This window comes from Mytilus californianus, unplaced genomic scaffold, assembly GCF_021869535.1.
Source record: "Mytilus californianus isolate M0D057914Y unplaced genomic scaffold, xbMytCali1.0.p SCAF_3, whole genome shotgun sequence".
NCBI lineage: Eukaryota > Metazoa > Mollusca > Bivalvia > Mytilida > Mytilidae > Mytilus > Mytilus californianus.
Genome location: NW_026262679.1, coordinates 19259856 through 19279441, shown reverse-complemented (window position 1 = coordinate 19279441; position 19586 = coordinate 19259856). Strand labels below are relative to the sequence as shown.

Genomic DNA, 19586 nt, shown 5'->3' with positions numbered 1-19586 from the left:
TAGAAATCCATGTCAGTCGTCAAGAACGATATTTGTACATTTGCTCTAATTATATATGAATGTGATATAAACAATACGGCTAACTATAATGTATAGGAATCTATAACTTTGATAAATAACATATTGCGCAAATCTGTTTTGTTATTGTGCGGTTTAATAGATAAAAATGTTGGATGGCGGGTAAAGAAAACAGATTGAACTAAACTAGGACTCTTATCGTTATTAACAAAGAGCCTTCCTCCATCCAATAAAAACTGACCACCACGAAATAGCACAATAGTGCTGACAGTGGCGTTAAACACCAATCGATCAAACAATCAAACTTTGTAAATTGTTTCCATATTTAGGTTTGTAACATGAACCACATACTGTAGATACATTTGATCATTTTGGTGGATTTTCGTGTTGTGAAGCTTTGAAAATTTTCAGCAATATTCAATAATAACGGTTATGGAATTTTGAGGTCTTAAATGCTCTTCAGCTTCGTACTTTATTTGGCATTTTATCTGTTTTTATTCGAACGTCACTTATGAGTCTTTTGTAGACGAAACGCGAGTCTGGCGTACAAAATTATAAGCCTGGTATCTATGACGATTTTTTATGTATTTTGTGCAAGCAACTCTTCGTGCAGTTCTCAAATGATGATGATGATGAGGAGGAGGAGGAGGAGGAGGAGGAGGAGGAGGAGGAGGAGGAGGACGACGACGACGACGACGATGATGATGATGCGCGTTAGGTAAATAATCCAGCAACAAATTTTCCAAAGTAAAAAACATGAAGAACAGCAATTAGTGAGAGTTTGTTTGTTCCTTTGCTTTTTGTGTTTTTTGCTGTGCATATACTGATTTCGTGTCATGGATGGATACCCCATATCCTTTCTTTTCTATTCTAATAAAATATATAATACAAATATATACGTCGTATAGTTTTAAGTTATTGAAACGTGTACGTTAACATGTATTATATTTCCTGCAGGAAGTTTGTCTGGTCTTATATGTATATAACTTTGTGCATGTGTATCCGTGTTGGTTTTTTTTAGAAAATCTTGAACTGAACTCTACTTTAACTTCTGAATGTAAGTTTTATTTGCTTTTACATCGACAAAAACAAATACCATGATAATGTTATGAATATATTGAAACCTTCACTGCAAAACAAATGCTTACGATAATAAAAGATGTGTTAAAAACAATTGTTGTGGCACCTCGAATTTGTAATTTAAATAAATATTTAAACTAGTATAAGAATATATAAGAAGATGTGGTATGATTGTCAATATGAAACTGTCTACCAGAAACCAAAGGACGGTATTCAACAATAAGCTTAACCAATAACGTATAGTCAGCTTTAAAGGCACCGACATGGCAAACCATGAAACAAATTCAAAAGAGAGTTACTAAAAGTAATAAAAGAAAAAACAATATGACAGACAGCAACCGACGACAACCACTGAATTACAGACTTCTGAATGAGGACAGACACATGCAGAATGTGGATGGGTAAACATGTGTGTGAGTCCTCAACTCTGCCCTAACCTTGGAACAGTTGTGATACAGCACATCATAAGAACAAACAAAGCTTCTTGACTCCTCAAGATCGAATTGTTTCCCATGCATATTGGCATGCCGAGATCTTTTATAGCTTTCTGTACGGCATTGATTTCACTCATTGGTGAAAGCCGTTGACAAAGGATTGGCTCATCACCGGTACTAAGCACAACAAAACACTTACAGATAGACAAAAAAAGCACAAAGTACCAATCTAAGAGTACTCAAAGTTACCGAAAGCTAGATCAAAGTCAATTTCGACTTATAAATAAATAATTTTTTTCTAGACATGAATATCAATCAGTACATATCCAACTGATAATAGTGTTGAGACGTCATAAACAGTCTGAGAAAATTATGGCCTTGTGCAATGCACAAAATGTATGTTTGACGGTTAACATTCTCCAGGTGTTCAGATATAAGTCATGATGTCCATGCTTGAGTTTTTGCGCATTTTATTTCGTTTTCTTTTTTACTTTTTGTAGTTACGATGATCTGCATAAATTGTCAAAATAGCCTCATTTTGTGATAATTTACTTATGAAGCTAATGTGGGTAGAAACGGCTATTTGAGATCAAATATCTCAGTGACATTACAATGGATATGTCTACATGAAAGAAAATCATCTTATTCATTTATGATTCAAATAAACATAAGTTTGAAAGGATTGAATAATTTACCATTTTCAAATGTGATTATCGGGACCTTATGATAGCTCTTATCATCCTCCTCCTTATGAATAGTGCAAGTTGTAAGAAACTAGAGGCTCAAACATGCCAGAATCGCACAGCGGACTATCACCCGGTGCATATTTAGCATCTATGACCTAGAAATCATTCCAGTCAAGTTTAATGGTTTTTACGAAGAAACCCTTTTGTAGTTATTTTCTACATACTAGCAGTGTGTACTATACATGCAATAAAACTTCTGAGAAACGAAACATGTATATGTTATTTCATCAAACCCCTTAAATACAGTAAGTGTTGTATTTTTAACTCCATCCAGAATAAAATTTTGCTATATACTGGTTCAAGTGAGAAGGAAATTAATCCAATGAAATTAATGAGAAAAACGAACATGTTTTTTTAAAACTTGGCGTAAATTGGTCAAAGTTGAACACCCAGAGAGAGAAAATCGACAAAACGACGAAAGACACAAAGTACCAATCTAGGAGTGTTGTGAGTTACTGAAAGCTAGTTCAAAGCCCAATAATTCAACTAATATATGGTCATAAGGGAGCAACCATTTAACTTCAAGGGGGAGGAGTTATGGTTTTTTTTGTCCAAGTCAGAAAAAATTTTCGCGCAAAACACGAACATTTTTTTTTAGTTTTTCGACGCTATCAATCCAATTATTTTTTTTCAAAATTTAACACTATACCGTCGTATGGGAAGAATCTGGATTCAGAATATTTTTTTTTTGTCATCTGCTTGACCACAATATTTTTTTCCTCAAATTGGGGATCAGAATATTTTTTTAGGAAAAAACAATAACCCCCCCCCCCCCCCCCCTTTTGAAGTTAAATGGTCGTTCCCTAAATAAAACATATTCTCCAAGGCTAAAATGTTCATCAATAGAGGCCGATTTAGGGCCACCTTATGGAGATACATTTATGGTAAATCCAGACTTTTTACCGGTTCCACTCCAAACTTTGTCTATTAGGGGCCCGCGGGTCCCCTTTTCACTGAAATCCTGGATTCGCATCTGATCAGTACACCTCCGACGGATTTAGTGTAAAGACATCATTATTATTTAAAGTTATTGAGAAAATGTAATGCCTACCCATGTTAACATGTGCATATATAGAGTATGACAAGAACGAATTATTTTTTTATTATAAAAGCCACAGACGCTTTGGGAATGGACCCCCACCTTTTTTTTTTTTAATTTTTATTATATAATATTTCATAATATATTATGGATCATTATGCTATTTTATAATATATTATGGATCATTATGCCCCTCCGTAATAGACAAACCCGTATTTTATTTAAAGCCATACCATTATTGTTTGAAATTACTATACATGTTGAATTTCCGGTTTTTAGATTTCCAAAAACTCATTTACTGAATAAGGAGACTAGGAGTTAATTAACTGTTAATTATTGTAGACAATGCAAATCATTTATTTCTAGTTTAAGTAAGATTAAAATAGATTTAACTAGTTGCTTTATAGGGCTAAGGGAATGTTACCATTTGCACATGATTTAAGTGTAACTATATAGTAAAAATTGTCGCAGACGATACCAAAATTTATGCACCAACTTCTAAATCTGATGTCTTACAAAATAATCTAGACATACTCTACAACTGGTCCAAGTTATGGGATATGAAATTTAATGTGAACAAATGTAAGCGAATCCACTATGGAAGAAACAATCCTGAAAATGTCTATACCACGAACAATATTGATATCACTAAAGATGAACAAGAAAATGATCTTGGAATTATTTTTCAAAATGATCTTGAATTTTCACAACACATTTCAAGTAAAATAAATAAAGCCAATAGTATACTTGGGTTGATTAACCGGACTTTTAGCTTTAAAGATCAATGTACATTTTTAAGACTATATGTTGCGTTGGTACGACCCCAGGTGGAATATGGAAGCACAATATGGTATCCACATTTGAGGAAAGATATAAATGCAGTAGATAAAATGCAGATGAGAGCAACTAAATTAATTCCTGATATAAGACATTTAGGTTATGAAGAAAGATTAAAAGTACTTTAACTTCCTTCTTTAACTCACAGAAGGCGAAGAGGTGATATGATACAAGCTTTTAAAATTATAAAAGGAATCGAAGATATATCTTATGAAAGATTTTTTACTGTCATCAGGACAAATACCCGTGGGCATAATTGGAAATTAGCAAAACTTAGATGTAACACTTCTTTTCGTTTAAGACATTATTCACAACGTATTATAAATGATTGGAATAACCTACCAGTTGAAGTTATTTCTTCAAAAACTGTGGAAGCTTTTAAAATTAGTATAGACCATCATTGGGAGTCAGTAATGTATCAGTTAAGTAATTGATGAGGACACAAATAGTTTTTCTATAACTTTTTTATTGTGTGAAATATTGCACCAAACCATGCAGGATTGATGTTTGTATCAGTTTTGAAAGTGTACCAAAATAAGGTGGGCTAAAAAAGGATAGGATCCTTCCATATGAGCCCCACAACGATCTTACAGGTATCTTACAGGTACAGGTATTAGTACATGCAGCTCTAAAATAACAATAACCAGCTGTTAACTTCACCAGACATGCCAGATGGTCATCTTGACAATTTTAAAAGGTCTCTTCAGTGATGACCGAGGCCAAAATATTTGAAAATCCAAAACTGAATTGAAATGTTGAAGTGATGATTAAACTGTTAGAAAAGAACCAAAAGTATAAACATGATAAACAAACCAAAAATTCAAAGAGTTAACTGGGGTATTCAAATATGGTCATCCCTTGGTCTATTTCCAACCAGTAGTAAAACCCTTGGAAAAGTGGGGTATCTTTCTGGCTCTGCAGGATATATAAATTTGTAGCCATCTCATAATACAGATGTTAAATCTGATGACTTGTTCAAAGAGTGTGCCATGCTCTCTGCACTACAACATGTACAAGAACCCTTGAAACAACTCTTTGAGGGGTCTGTAGGTGACCTGTTACAAGGCTGAATTTCTATCCCTATCCAATATACCTTTACTTTTCAGTGACATTCCAACTAATTTCCAACCCATCAGCCCAGTCGGTCCCCTATTGTAGGAACTACCAGTGCCTACATTGTATTGTATTAAGTGTTCATTTGTTCTTGTCCTGAACATGCATGAAATATTTGCCACTGGACATAAAGCAAAAAACAATCAATGTAACCAAACCTGGGAACTAAATCAGAGATTGGCAAAAGGGAGATATTTCTTTTAGCAGCAAATTTAAATTAAACAATATCCGTATTTCATTTGTATTTGTCATGCATTGTATTGAAAGCTGTCATTTACATGTACATTTATAATCAGCAGTCTAGACTTATAGGTTTTCTTGGATGTCTTACAACATTTGTTATGATTTGTTTTAAGGATTAGGATAAATTCTATTACACTTTATGGCCATATGTCAGACCCATACATTTTCTTTTAAATGGCAATTTGTATATGCCATCATTTCCATCACAGCTATCAAGCTCCTTTATTGTAGTTCTGATATTTACAACAATTCATTGAAAACAAAATATTAACACAAGCCTTAGCTACCATACATGCAAATAACATGTATACTGTACTAAATTCAGAAATGTTTGTAACAATTTATTGCATGTAATGTGGTAATTGTGACAGGATAGGTGTCACAAAATAAAAACTCACATTTTAAAATTTCATAACAGTTTTTTGTGCATCATTTCCTGAAATGTTATAAATAATCTCACTATTTTGTGCATTTTTCAACAATCGTAATAAAAAATTAAGCCAAAATTTGTTTTTTCATTAAATTTATTATAAAGTTTGATGTATGCTTCTTTGTAGACAAAGACAAGAAGTTAGATATGTCCTGGAAGGTGATTATCACAACTAAAATAAAAGGTGACTGATTGGTACATGAATCTAGTCATGCTAGTGTGGATGAAGTAGTTCAAAAACTAAAATGGGTAAGCAGGGATGAATTAACAACAGGTAGTGATATACAGTTATCATTTAGAGCTGATATCTAGACAATGACATTTAACCATTTCTAGACTCTGGGTGATTTAGAGCTTTCCATATTGTATAGACACTTGTCTGTTGTTGTAGACACTTGTCTGTTGTATAGACACTTGTCTGTTGTTGTAGACACTTGTCTGTTGTTGTAGACACTTGTTTGTTGTTGTAGACAGTACGATTACCTCTATTTCTTATACCCCACATTTCCTTTTATTCACATGTTAAATTATATGAAAATGACAATTTAGTCCTCTACTGTTGTCATGGTTGTAACTGATAAGTGTTCATATTGAACAAAAAATGTATAAAGAATTATTTTCACAACTATGGAAAAAACATTTTGACCAAATTACATAAACTAGACTTAATAATTTCACACTATACAGTATTTTTTTTTTTTTTTTGCTCAGCAGTTTTATTTGGTAAATTTACTCCTAATGTGACTAGTTGCTGTTCAATTTTTTTTCTGGACAGGGTTTTAAAAGGAATTTACTTGATTTAGGGGAGGTTTAAGTACAATGCAAGTCAACATATCAGTAAGAATGACACCAAAAGTACAGGTTAACTTTAATAACATTAAAGCCACTCTATACCAGAAAGAAGCTTAAGTGTATTGAAGACTTCAAGTGATTGAGAAAGATAAATCATAATGTTACAAATGCAAAAATGGTAGGAAAATAGAATATTGAAAGCAGAAGGATATAATGTAAACTGTGTAAAAGTACTATTTTAAAAGTAATCTGTTTATTTAAATAGTTACCATATTTTTAATCTAAATTTTAAACTTTAATGTAGGTAAAAAATGTTTCACTTCATTATAAATTTGTTGCTAACTTTTTATTGCATGCTATGTATGTAAGGTTCAACTCTGTATTACAGGTTGTTATATATGTTTAATTAGACTGTTTTTATGTTATGTATATGTTTTTATATTCGGTCAAAAGCTCCTTAGAGCTTGTGTTTGTATTTTAACTTGTGCCAAATCAAAATAAATTTTTCTTTTCTTATCTTATATCTTATCTATGTGATATCAGGTACTCTGGAAGGCTAAGCATATCCTCTCATGCATATGATACCAAATCATTAAACAAATATTTTGTAGTAGAAATGAAAAGATACTTGAAAAGCAGCAATTGATAAACAATCTTTTTGCTCTACCTAGATTGCTGCATAAAGCTAAGATAAGCAACTCAACAATATAATAAAAAACTATATTCTTTATATCTTTTATTGTGGTATGTTTCAGATGATTCAACAGTAAAAAGAAAAAGAATGTCTAGTGGAACATCAGCTTTAGAAGCTAAAGAAATGTAAGAATAACATAGCAATCATTGCACCTTATTTGATTTAAATGTACATTGTATAATAAGAAAATAAAAATAAATAAAATCACAGTGTAAAGCTGCATCTGTATGATCTGTTTGAAAAATAATTATAAATGCCTCAAATGAAAGAAAATTAATGGACGATAACTCTTTGTAGATTTATAAACAGAAATAGCTATGATAAAATGATTTGATAAGGAAAATACATACATTTAACTGGAATATTACTTAGGACTGTTCACATCTGTTTATAAAACTTAATAAATGTATGCACAGAAGTGTTGAAATTGAAAATAGACTTTCTAAGATGTGTTGCAAAAAGGAAATAAACAAACATTAAAATATCAGAAAATTGATGTGATAAAACATAGCAATTACATAGTCACAGAAACAGCATAAAGAAATATCTAAATAAATGTTTAAATCTACTTTTACTTTGATTTGTCCTGAACTCCGGAGGTGGAATTCTACATATGAGAAACCTAGATTATGTTCAAATAGGTGTGCAACCAAAACACCTAGATACCTGGTGGAGTGGAATGGAAAACAAATTTGCAGACATTTTGTCATGTGATGATATCTGTAATTATTTTGACATGGTTGGAAATTATTCAGATCCAGATTTATATCTGTTTGTTAAATCTGCAGAACATTTGTGTTCCCTTGACTACCACTGTCGTCTGCCAACTGACACAGCAACACATGAAGTTACCTACCATTCTGTAATGAAATTACTCCAACAGAAAGGAGCACCATGTACTATATCTGATTTACCTCAAATTCCAGAGAATTTTGAATATGCTAGAACTGACAGTAAAATAAAACAAGAAACCAAGCAAATACAGTTTAAATATCTATCAGGGGGATCAAAAGATTCTAAACCCATACCACAGAAAATCAAACAAATGGTATCGAAATACATATCAGCATTTGCCAATCATGAAGGTGGACATATTTTATTTGGTATTGATGATGTCAGGGCATCAGCAATGGGTGAACTGTTATCTGAGGATGACCAGGACAGGACAGGTTTGGACACTTTAATATGGAAAACTATTACACTTATATTACATGCATTAATTGTTATACAGTCGAACCTCGTTAAGTCAAAGTCGAAAGGACCAGACAAAAGTATTCAACTCATCCTAGGTTCGAGGTCGAGGTCAAGTATGGCATCATAAATTTGGAATGCATGAAAGACGGTATGAGATTTGTGTTAACTAGATATTTTGAACAGTTTGCCTTTTTTTCGATATGACAATTTATTGTGTATTCAAGCTCCATATTTTTTGATCCATCATTATAATTTAATACACAAGTACATATAAAAAACATTCACAAATAATTTAAATCAATAGGCCAGTAGACAAATATTTACAAAGCTCAGTCACTATAAATTTCGGAATCATTCGCTGAGTTGAAATATCACTGATGAGGGTCTGTTTTGAATTCAATTATTGTTAATTTGTCATAATTGTCATAATCCTTTTGATCATTGTAATTAATGAATTTTAATTCTACCGATTCACTAATTTGGTTTTTATATTATGTAAAATATGTTAAGCAAACTAAAGTTCCTTATGGACGATGAACCAAGGTGTTAATTACCGGTCACCATAAACATTTCATTTTAACTGTTATGCAAACAATTATACTTACACAGCTCTAATTACTTATGAAAATGATTAGGTGACATACGAAAAAACATCTGATTTGAATTTTATCTTTAAGTCTACATTTTTCAAAATTTCTTACTTTCGAATTTCGAGACATTGAGGTCAATTTACATTAATTTTACATCGACGGGACTATGACATTTACTCAACTTAACCAAGAATTCGAAATCAACCCAGTTCCACTCATCAGAGGTTAAAATGCATTGATCAAACGGGAATTTTACCGGGACCGAGAAATAACTTCGACTCATCCGTGTTTTCGACATAACAAGGTAAGACTGTATATTACATAAAAAGGATAATGATAATTATTAAAGATATTGGACAGTGCAGCAGAACATACCAATATGCAACTCCTCTAAAAACAATAAAGACATACAAATAACAACATAATATGTATGGATCCATATAGCCTGTCTTAGTGCTGACACATAATGTGGTGGTGTTGATATTCATTTTACTATAGTTTTTTAGTATGATATTAAGTTGCAAGTATTGTATAGTGAAGTCATACATGTATATAAATATGTTTGGTCATGGATGTATTTCTGAAATGAGGGCAAAAAGCTTCAAATTTTCTCTAATTGAATTAATTTTTGCTGATCATAAAGGAATTGAATAATAAATTACAAATGCATATACTACCCTCTATAATCTAATTATATAGAGAATATCATATGGCTTTTTCAATATCACATCCGTATCAACCCGAGACACCAATATAATCCCAAGAGCTCTGCTCGAGGGATTATATTGGTTGAGGGTTGATACAGTGTGTGATATTGAAAAAGCCATATCATATACACTTTATTGTATACATATATACCTCACGTAGATGCTTTTTATGTGACATGACGTCATACAGATTATAATATAGGTTTGACATGACGTCATACAGATTAGGGTTTGCAACAGTGACTACAATCGCTGACGTGACGTCATACAGATTAAAGGTGTGATAAAGCCTTTGCAACCGTGCTGATATCGATGTCATCACGGGTGGCTGATACAGCACGATTGCCAATGATTGTATTACACATACAATTTATCTGTATTTACTACTAAGTATATAATAATATGTAATATTTCAGTAGTATTTCTGAGCATGTAACAATGTATATCATTTATTCATATTTATATTGTCATTAAATCTAGTTCTTAAGAATTTATTTTATAGTTGAGCTGATAAATGGTCGTATGGAGAATGTGATCTGGGGAGATGAAGAGTTTATACCAGAACAAGGAAAACATTGGGACATCTGTTTCAAACCTGTTATTGGCTCTCCAAAGAAAAAGGTAAATTAAAGATAAGATCAAAGATCCAATCCTACTCATTTTAATATATGTTTCTATTTTTGAATGTCACATTTATCTTGCAGATTTATTTGAGTTTTAGAATTGATCAGATCTTATGAGTTTGAGACAGGTATTCACCAAAACCTCTAATCAATTTGCAAGGTTATAAATATGTTACTGTGGCAATGTTCTCAAAGTATTAAGATTATTATTGACAATAACCATTTTACACAATTATAACATTTAAAGAATGGGAGATAACTTAATTTTTATAAGTTCTTGTGAATTTAAAGAATTTGGAAGCTTTCAAGAAAATTTAAGCACACAATTTTTACCTAATGATTTTTAGTGCCCATGATTTTAACTTCATCAGTTTAAGAAAACTTTAAAATTTAGAAAAGGAAACAATCTGTCATACAACCATTTTTTGTCGGTCGATACAAAAACAAACACTTTGTGAGTACTTAAAGTTTGTTTCTTATTCTAGAAATGGGCATATTAGTAATCAATTTATTAATTTCTTAGGTCATGGACGTGAGCCATCTGGACAAACCCCCAAGACATAAAAAAAACCCAGTAGAACAAAAACCTTATGAAATACATATTGAGGGTAATTTAAGCTTCTTTCATAAAGAAAACTAGACTTGAAGTTAAAAAAAATGTAATGATTAAGCAGTCTGGTTCTATGTTATCATAAACAAAGTTTTTGAACGGTAGAGACTTTAAGTATAGTAGACATGTTAATAAAATCAATATCTGTGCGATATATTAAATAAATGCCTTTTATGATCTTCAGGTCTAACAATACCTGGGAACAGCTCATGGTTACAAAAAGCTGTAATGATACACTTACACACATGGAGAGGACTGAAAAAAATATATTGTATCACACTAGTTGAAAATGTTATGTAATTTACTCATTGGTATTTGATACAATAGATACCATTTTTGACCACATGTATATATCTTATTCTGGTTTTAGACAGCATATAGTGGAATCTTAGTGTTTATTTTCTAGGTAAGAAAAGTTGCAGTTGTAGTGGCCCTACTAGTATGACTCATACTATTGATTATTTTCTAGGCTAGAAGAGATGTAGCTATGTTGTGGGTAAAAGTAATACTTTTATCCTCATACTATTGTTTATTTTCTAGGCCATGTTGTAGTTTTGGTATGGGTACCAGTACATAGTTTTATCCTCATGCTGTTGTTTATTTTCTAGGCTAGAGATGTAGTTATGGTGTGGGAACCCATACATAGTTTTATCTCTTTTTATTCATAAGTAGTAATTAACTCATGCTATTGTTTATTTTCTAGGCCAGAAGAGTTGTAATTATGATGTGGGTACCAGTTTTCAGTTTTATCTCCTTTGATTCAAGTATAGTAATTAACGCATACTTTTGTTTATTTTCTAGGCCAGAAGAGTTATAGTTGTTGTGTCAGTATGTAAGTTCCCAGGGGGAGTATTTACAGCTTCACCTGACAGTTATTTTGTAAATGAGTTTGGTGATATAGAAACCTGGAAATTTTCTGAGTGGAAGCTATCAATGCTTAATCCACTAAGAGGTACAAATACAATGTAAATTATAAGTTATATGTGATTTCTTCCTTTGAAAGATCATTGTCATATTATCTATGCTCTGTACATGTAGTTAATCCATTACATGTACTAGTATTATGAATAAAATATGTTAAGTTATATGCTATTGAGGCAACAAACCAACATTGATGGTTTAGAATATAAACTCTGTAGCACTGTTGTTGTACATAGATATCTTTTTCTTATTTGATTGATTGAACAATAATTGCTAGGACCAAACTAAAAATTTTAAAAATGCACTATATAGTCTTTTTCACACAAACTATAGCTACATGACAGATTAAACAGTGTCCTATTTTAAGGGAAGGCAGAACTAGAAACAGATTTATTGTATAATTATGTTTTTTCTTCTTCAAACAAGCCAAACTACATAACAGATATTCAATGGTGTCTTCCTTTTTTCAGACAATCTAGAGCTACATAACAGATTGTACAATGAGTTTTTGTTCAAACAAGACAGATTTATTGCACAATTATGTCCTTTCCAGACAAACTAGAACTACAAACATATTTATTGTACATTGATTTTTTTCCAGATAAACCCGACCTACATAACAGATTTATCAAGCTCCCCATAAGTGTCCCTCAGTCACCTCTGATCTTCACACTAAAGCAAAGTATAGAAAAAATAGAAAAGAGGTTGCTATCAGGTTTGTTTATACAGAATCTACAGTTATAAAAATAATAGTATAAAAAAGTCTCACTCAAACTAAGCATGAGTAAATTGTAAGATAAGGAACTTTCTTTAATTCTATACTGAAAATATGTTGGTGTTAAAGTTTCAAAATAAGTTTCTATATAGAAGTAAAAAGTTGTGGTATGATTGCCAATGCGACAAATATGCACCAGAAATGAAAGCATGAAGATCGAAAAAATTTAAGGTCACTGTACAGCCTTCAACAATGAGTGGAACCCATACCATAAAGTAAGCTACAAAAGGCTATGGTATGACAAAAAAAACCTGATTAATGCTAAAAAATAAATATGACAGACAGCAACTAACGACAGCCACTGAATTACATGCTAATGACTAGGGAGAGGCACATGAAGAATTTCTTTCTAGTTAATTTGAAGTTATCTCTGCCATAGTATATTTTATTTGAATTTATCACAAAGAGGTTCAATATTACATTCCAAGTTCATAAATAAAGTGATGTGTTGAAGATGATCTGCATTATAGTTGAAAAAATCATATAGTATCTTGGGGTCAAATTTCAACAGTAATACATAACATATATCTTCAACACGATAAATGGTTAGATGGCTGAAACTTGTTGGATATGATAAAGCAGGAGATGTGGAAAAAACAGCATAGAAACTTGAACATTTTAGAATAAAGAACTAAAAGTTGTGGTAAATAGGAATAAGAATTAAAAAAAAAAAACAAGTTTGGAAATATATGTATACTTGCATTATTCCTTTGCAAGGACTGGCAAAAATTTCTATCCAACCAGCAGTTTATATAGATTATAACAATACATGTTTGTATATTTTATGAATCAAATTTGACCCATTTCAATATATGCCTCATTGACATGATTGATATTCTAGATGCCAGTAAGAACTTAGTTTTACCTCATCACTACATGGACTGCATTAAAGATCTCAAGATCAAAGACTTCATTAGATCTGTACTTAGCATCTTTGATGTGGATCGACATATGATGATTGTTGTTAATTGTTGGGGGCTGCAGGTTACAGCATTACAACCTAGTGACGCCATCTGTGATGTGCTGGTACTGACAGAGAATCAGGGATGCCACCTGGTGACAATTTCACAAACTAGTAGTGAGAAAATTTGGGAACATTGTCGTTATGTAGCAGCATTCATTAAAGAGAAGCTTGTATGCCATGGAGGATGCATAGAAAAGTTTGGTCTGGTTTGTCATGTTGCAAATATGGATGGATATAATGATGAAATAGAGAACAGTTTGTGGGAAAATTTTTATCCATCTCATTTTTACGTCACACCAAGTAAATTTGACAGTTTAGTTCAATCTCTCATTATAACAATGGCGGCATATGAACCGATTGATTTTTCTACCTTAAACTCAACTAAGTCAATGAGAGAAGTTCTGGCTACAGACAAATACTTTTTCTTGTTGACTTGTGACCAGTTTGATTTGATATGTAAACAACAGTTTACTAAGGAATTATGGGTACATGGACCCCCAGGCTCAGGGAAGACTGTGGCTGCTGTACAGTTTATAGCAGAGCTCAGAAGAAGGGGATGTCAGAAAGATGAAGTATTGTACCTTGCTGAAAATGAACTTTTGTGTTCCTACGTTAGGTAAAGATGGAAAATCTGTTGGTTCAGAAAATGTTGATTTATTTACAAGTGAAATACAAGTAAAATAGGTTTTAAATATAAAAAATAAGGAGATGTGACAACTATCCACCAGAGTTATAGACAACTATGTTATTAGTCCCCTACCGACGAAGTTGAAGGAGACTTTAGGTTTGCACTCTGTCCGTCTGTCTGTGTGCCCATCTGTCAGTCCGGCAAATCAGTTTTCCACACTTTTTTTCTTCATGCTTGAAGATATTGATTTGATATTTAGTGTATTGTTTTATCATGACAAGTTACAGATCAAGTTCGAATTTTGTTCCGGTCTGACGATTTTATGCAGTTATGGTCCTTGAACTTAGAAAATTCACTCAAACAATCAGTTTTCCGTATTTTTTTTTGTCATGATTGAAGATATTGATTTGATGATTGGTATATAGTTTTATTATGACAAGTTACAGATCAAGATCGAATTTTGTTCCGGTCTAATGATTTTGTGCAGAGTTATGGTCCTTGGACTTAGAAAATTCATTCAAATAATCAGTTTTCCTCACTTTTTTTCGTCATGCTTGAAAATATTGATTTGATAATTGGTATATAGTTTTATCATGACAAGTTACAGATCAAGTCCGAATTTTGTTCCCGTCTGATGATTTTGTGCAGAGTTATGGTCCTTGAACTTAGAAAAATCACTCAAATAATCAGTTTTCCGTACTTTTTTTTGTCATGCTTGAAGATATTGATTTGATGATTGGTATATAGTTTTATCATGACAAGTTACAGATAAGTTCGAATTTTGTTCCGGTCTAATGATTTTGTGCAGAGTTAAGGTCCTTGGACTTAGAAAATTCACTCAAATAATCATTTTTCCACATTTTTTTTCTTCATGCTTGAAGGTATTGACTTGATATTTGTTATAAAGTTTACACCATGACAAGTTATAGATCAAGTTAGCATTTTGTTCCAGTTCAATGAATTTTTGACCGGTAGGGGACTATGTATTGCCAGTCAATACTCACAGAATGCTTGTTTCATAGTAAGATGACTACATCTATATAATACAAGGGATAATATTCACCAATATTCATGCAAAAACCCATTTATTGTATAGCAAAGCTTAAAAAAACTATTTAAAACATATTTCTGTCACGGATGTCATAACTAATTTGAAGTTTTATTTGCACTTGTGCAATATTATATAGTTGCATATATATATACTACATTGTAAATTTTGATTATGTTCTGTATGAAATCATTCTTTATTATGTTTCATTCTTAATTGTTAATCATCATATCTTTAGATGAGTATAAAAATGTTCAAAAATCATAAGAAAAAAGTATGTCACTGTGACTCAGTATATTGTATCTCAGTAAATACTAACCACACAATTCACATAGTTAACTTCTTACTTTGATCTTGTTTTTTTTTTTAAATACTTTGCTTATACAGTTAAATATATATCATGATTTTTATTTCAGGTCCTTCAATTTCTGCCTAGTAACAACAAGAAGAAAAATACTGGAACTTTACTTTGATTTAAAGAAATTTGATGAAACATATCATAATGTCAAAAACGTGATCGTGGATGAGGCTCAGAATTTCAAGGATCGAGACGGTGATTGGTATGGTTTGGCATCTCATCTGGTTTCTAGACATGAAACTAATCACGGAATGGAAACCTGTTGTGGGTATTTCTGGGTTTTCATGGACTATTCCCAGAAAGTTCACAAGTTTAAAGCAGGGCTTCCATCTGTGATTGGCAAAAATAACTACATGCTGAGTGAAGTGGCACGAAATTCTAAAGAAATATTTGACTTTGCCAAACAGTTTTTGGATACAGATGAAACATCTTACGATCAAGAGGAAACTGCAGCTTTGAAAAAAGTTGACAGCCAGCCTCACTTAGCTCATGAATATTCATCAGGATGTGAAGTAGAAATTATTAAATGTAAACAAGAAAATATTGAGAAAGCGATATCTAATGTGTTGAATCAGTTGGTGGAGAATGGTACAGAGATTGGTGATGTCGCAATATTAGTTGGGAAAAGTAAAGACAAACAAGAAATAGAACATGCTGTGCAAGATATTCAAAAAGATGCTCAAATGAAGGAGGGTGTTTTAGTTGACACAGTTCATCGGTTTAGTGGTCTTGATAAACTTGCTGTTATAGGAGTTAATCCCCATGTTAATGAGGAACATGCTAGTTTACAGAAGTTTTTACTCAGTCTAGCTACAAGAGCTAAGGATAATTTAGTTATCATAACCACCTCAGATGATCTTAAATTATCTGAAACTTTAAAATCAAAACCTTCACTTTAACATATCTGTTGTCACAAGGAATTCAACAAATAGCTCTATTTTGCTCATATATAGTGTAGAAAGGATTTAATTCATTTTAACTGCAGGGCAAAAAAATGAAATGCATCCCTTTTTAAAAATGATATTGAAAATTAACTAAAAAAATACCAAGGGAACATTCAAAGCTCATCAATCGAAGAAAAACTTACAACATCATGGCAAAAATAATGAAAAGCTGAACAAGTCCACAAAACACTGCATAGAAAATGAAGACTGGGCAACCAGACCACATCAAAAACCATTAGCTAAGTTAATCAAATGTTCATGCAAAAATCTTTAGTATAATTTTCGTTTGGCCATGGTGCAGCTTGTCCTTTGGCTTAAGATTATTACTTTCTGTTTTTGGAATCTTTCTACATTCATAAGAGGTTGATTTTCAAACCAGTGCCCTTGACTACATTCAGACCAACCAGGGTTGTTGTCCACCATTTTTCCTGTGTTAATTTGACTGATAAATTGTTTTGAAACATTACAAATTTTCTTTTTGATATTATTTCATCACTGTAAAAAATATATATGCTTTTATTGTAAAGCTTGAAGGATGTATTGAATCCAATTGTTTGCTCCGAAAATTTTTCAACTAGGAAAGGAACATTTATATTTACTTTTCTATTTTTTACTAATGTCTAATGAATTTTTTACACAGACAAGTATGTTCTGCAGCTTCTTAAGAATTTGTTGATTCATGATCAATCTGTTACTGTTTGCCATGAAATATTAAGTTTGTCTATAGCCTGTAGTAAGGCTTTTTAATGTGTTTTACTAGTAACACAGATGACATAACTGTTCTTCATTTAAGTGTTAAGAGTATTATTATTTTTACCTATATACATTGTGTATACACTTGTTATTTTTTACACCAGTGTGTGTGTTTGTTATTAAAATATCAACAACAGGACCTCATGAGTTAGTGTCATCAGCTGATGTCTGTTGTTTATTTGTGGTGAACAATTTTTAAAAACCACTTACTCAATTTTGAATAAAGCTTAACTGTCAAAGATTCATAGGGAATATTATCAAAAGTCTGTTCAATGTTGCTAAAAATAGAAGGAAATTTGACTAACAAAAACCCATCAAGCAAAAAAAAAATGTTTTTAAATGTTACAAAGGACCAGCTAATCTGTTGGGAAATAGTTTGTTTCAAAAGCTAAACTATATTTTGACATAAGACCTTATGTGAATATACATGTTAAAATGTACACTCAAAATTTTCTTGGAAACCCTAAGACAAAACTTTGCATCAATCATCTGGAAAGCATTTTCTTTAACAATAATTCCAATTTTCATGTGATTGTTACCAGGAGAGGAATACAGGTACCAAAGAGTCACTTGTGGGAAAGAGTTCCTCTTATATATTTATATTGAATTTGTTAAATTTGATTGTCAGCTGATGGCAGTGACAACTGACTTGCACTAAGGAAAAGAAACTTGGCATTTTAATACATTGTAGTTCATGTAGTTAGTGATAAATTCAATTCTTTTTAAGTGCTCAACCATATCTTTTTATACATAGTATTTTTTATATCTTGTTAAGTTTTATAAATAAATTGGACTTTTCCTTGGCATTTTGTCTCCTTTTATCATAACATATTTTTTATATACAGAGATACCCTTAATGATAACAAAATGTTTTATGCAATAAAATTTATTAAAACTATGTAAAATAAATGTTTTTGTGCTGTGTGAAGGCCATTTCCCATTGCTTGAGGTATATGCTCTTATATTTTTACAGTTTTGGATATTTGTTTTTGGGATACCATAAAAATATTCAGGTGTCCTATTTTCTCTCATTCAGACAGATTGTTTAAAGAAATTGCAATTAGTTTGCATCCGAATTATTTGCCCTGTTCATATGTAATTTTCTACCTAATAATATTAAGTGCCAATTTTGCTGCACCAAATGCACATTTAAACATTTAAGGTATCTTCAGTGATGCTTGCAGACAAATATATAAAATACTTAGTGTTTGGTCGTAAAATTTCCTGATTAAAGAATATTAGGTCCTTTATTCTGCATGCTTGGTATTTGGTGTTTAGTCTAATCCTTATCCTGAGTATAGAATATTAGGTCCTTCATTCTGCATGCCTGGTATTTGGAATTTAGTCTTACACTTATCCTTAACTAAAAATAACAATTTATTTATTTTATGTGTCTGAAACTCTTTTCTAGGTGTTCCTTCATCAGGAATGCTCAAACCCAAGTATTTGTAAGCCAAGAATGTATAAGACCTAAACACATGCAGAGCTATATCACCTAAAGGAACCAAAAAACAATGTTTAGACTTTCACTTGGCCTTAAAAGAAAGTCATTTTCTCCATTCTGCATGTTTGGTATTTGGTATTTAGTCTTAAACTTGTCCTTAGTACAATATATTAGATTCTTCATTCTTCATGCTTGGTATTTGGTTTTTGTCTCGACTGCGATGAATGTCACAGTATGTGAGACATAGGGATTACCATCCGGTGGCAGTGTAAACTATTTGTATAAAGCTTTATATTTCAGAAGGTAGAAGACCTGGATTCTTCATACCTTGTATGCAGATGCCTTATGTTAAGAAGTTTCCGTCTGTGATAAGTCTATTGTCCTTGACCTAATTTTCATTGTTCAGCGACTGCTTGAAAAAAAATTATAGTTTTTTTGTCATGTGAGTTTCTCACTTATTGTGAGTAAAAGGATACCTATATTTGGTATATGGATTCCTTGCAACGTCTACTTGTCCATCAGACATAGTTCACCTAACCTTGACCTCATAATATTGATTAGTGATTAAGGTTAAATTATGTGATTAGGTCCGTTTCTCAGA

The 19586-nt window shown here is 31.8% G+C and overlaps 1 protein-coding gene and 1 long non-coding RNA gene across 3 annotated transcripts; both read left to right on the top strand.

Moving 5' to 3' along the window:
• Positions 1 to 1040: 1040 nt before the first annotated feature.
• LOC127733462 (uncharacterized) lies at positions 1041 to 7636 on the top strand. 2 transcript variants are annotated; one of them, XR_007997097.1, is made up of 3 exons: positions 1041 to 1075; positions 6068 to 6189; positions 7488 to 7636. It is a non-coding gene; the product is annotated as an uncharacterized LOC127733462 (long non-coding RNA). The 2 variants fall into 2 exon arrangements; XR_007997096.1 differs by lacking the exon at positions 1041 to 1075 and adding an exon at positions 3592 to 3688.
• Positions 7637 to 8012: 376 nt separating this feature from the next.
• Positions 8013 to 18450, top strand: LOC127733404 (schlafen family member 9-like; the record flags this gene model as incomplete). Its single annotated transcript, XM_052242770.1, has 6 exons — positions 8013 to 8595; positions 10420 to 10538; positions 11952 to 12102; positions 12673 to 12786; positions 13688 to 14426; positions 15903 to 18450. Coding segments are annotated over 6 exons (2547 nt in total), but the record flags the coding sequence as incomplete, so codon positions are not given.
• Between the last annotated feature and the right edge of the window lie 1136 nt (positions 18451 to 19586).